Raw genomic sequence first — 651 nt, 5'->3', positions numbered from 1 at the left:
TGGAGTAATGATGCTGAAAATTCAGCTTTGCATCACAGGAATAAATTAGATTTTAATGTATATTAAAATAGAAAAACGCTATTTTACATCATAATAATATTTCACAATATTACATTTTTTCCTGTATTTTTGATCAAATAAATGCAGCCTTGATAAGCAGAAGAGACTTCTTTAAAAAACATTAAAAATCGTTCTGATCCCAAACTTTTGCGCGCTAGTGTATATAAATGCGCTCGTTGTTGGATCGTGTGGTGTGTTTGAGAGGGAAATGTTGGTGGGACTCACGTGAGGACGTAGTTGACGCTGACGATGCAGTGCGGACGAGACGAGCGGATGTTGTGAACGATGGTGGCGTAACTCTGCACCCAAACCCAGCCGCCGTGTTTGGACAGGAAGCGGTAATATTTAGTGGTCACCTGACCTTTGACCAGCACTGCAGAGACAGACACACGTATTAAACATCAAACAGATTCTAATGAACTCATATTAAATATATGAAACGTTTGTAAGGGCCAGAAAGGGTGGAACATAAAAAAATGTAATTATGACTGTTTGTGGCACCAAAAGAAAAACAAATTTTTGAAACAAAATTAGATTAAAAAAAAGATACAAAGTGTGTGTGTGTGTGTGTGTGTTTGAGTGTGTGTGTGT

General features: G+C 37.5%; 1 protein-coding gene across 1 annotated transcript in view; it reads right to left on the bottom strand.

Annotated features, from left to right (window-relative positions):
• The window catches only part of LOC107701354 (single-minded homolog 1-like), a gene marked incomplete at its 5' end in the record, with an annotated part of 17,472 nt that overhangs the window by 6,148 nt on the left and 10,673 nt on the right, over window positions 1-651 (bottom strand). Inside the window, one exon of the mRNA XM_016503342.1 lies at window positions 286-433. Within this exon, the coding sequence (XP_016358828.1) occupies window positions 286-433 (148 nt within the window). The remainder of the gene's footprint in view (window positions 1-285; window positions 434-651) is intronic.

The sequence above is a fragment of the Sinocyclocheilus anshuiensis genome, unplaced genomic scaffold, assembly GCF_001515605.1.
Source record: "Sinocyclocheilus anshuiensis isolate Anshui unplaced genomic scaffold, SAMN03320099.WGS_v1.1 scaffold1566, whole genome shotgun sequence".
Classification (NCBI taxonomy): domain Eukaryota; kingdom Metazoa; phylum Chordata; class Actinopteri; order Cypriniformes; family Cyprinidae; genus Sinocyclocheilus; species Sinocyclocheilus anshuiensis.
The sequence above is the reverse complement of the archived record's forward strand: the minus strand, read 5'-3'. Positions and strand labels throughout refer to the sequence as shown.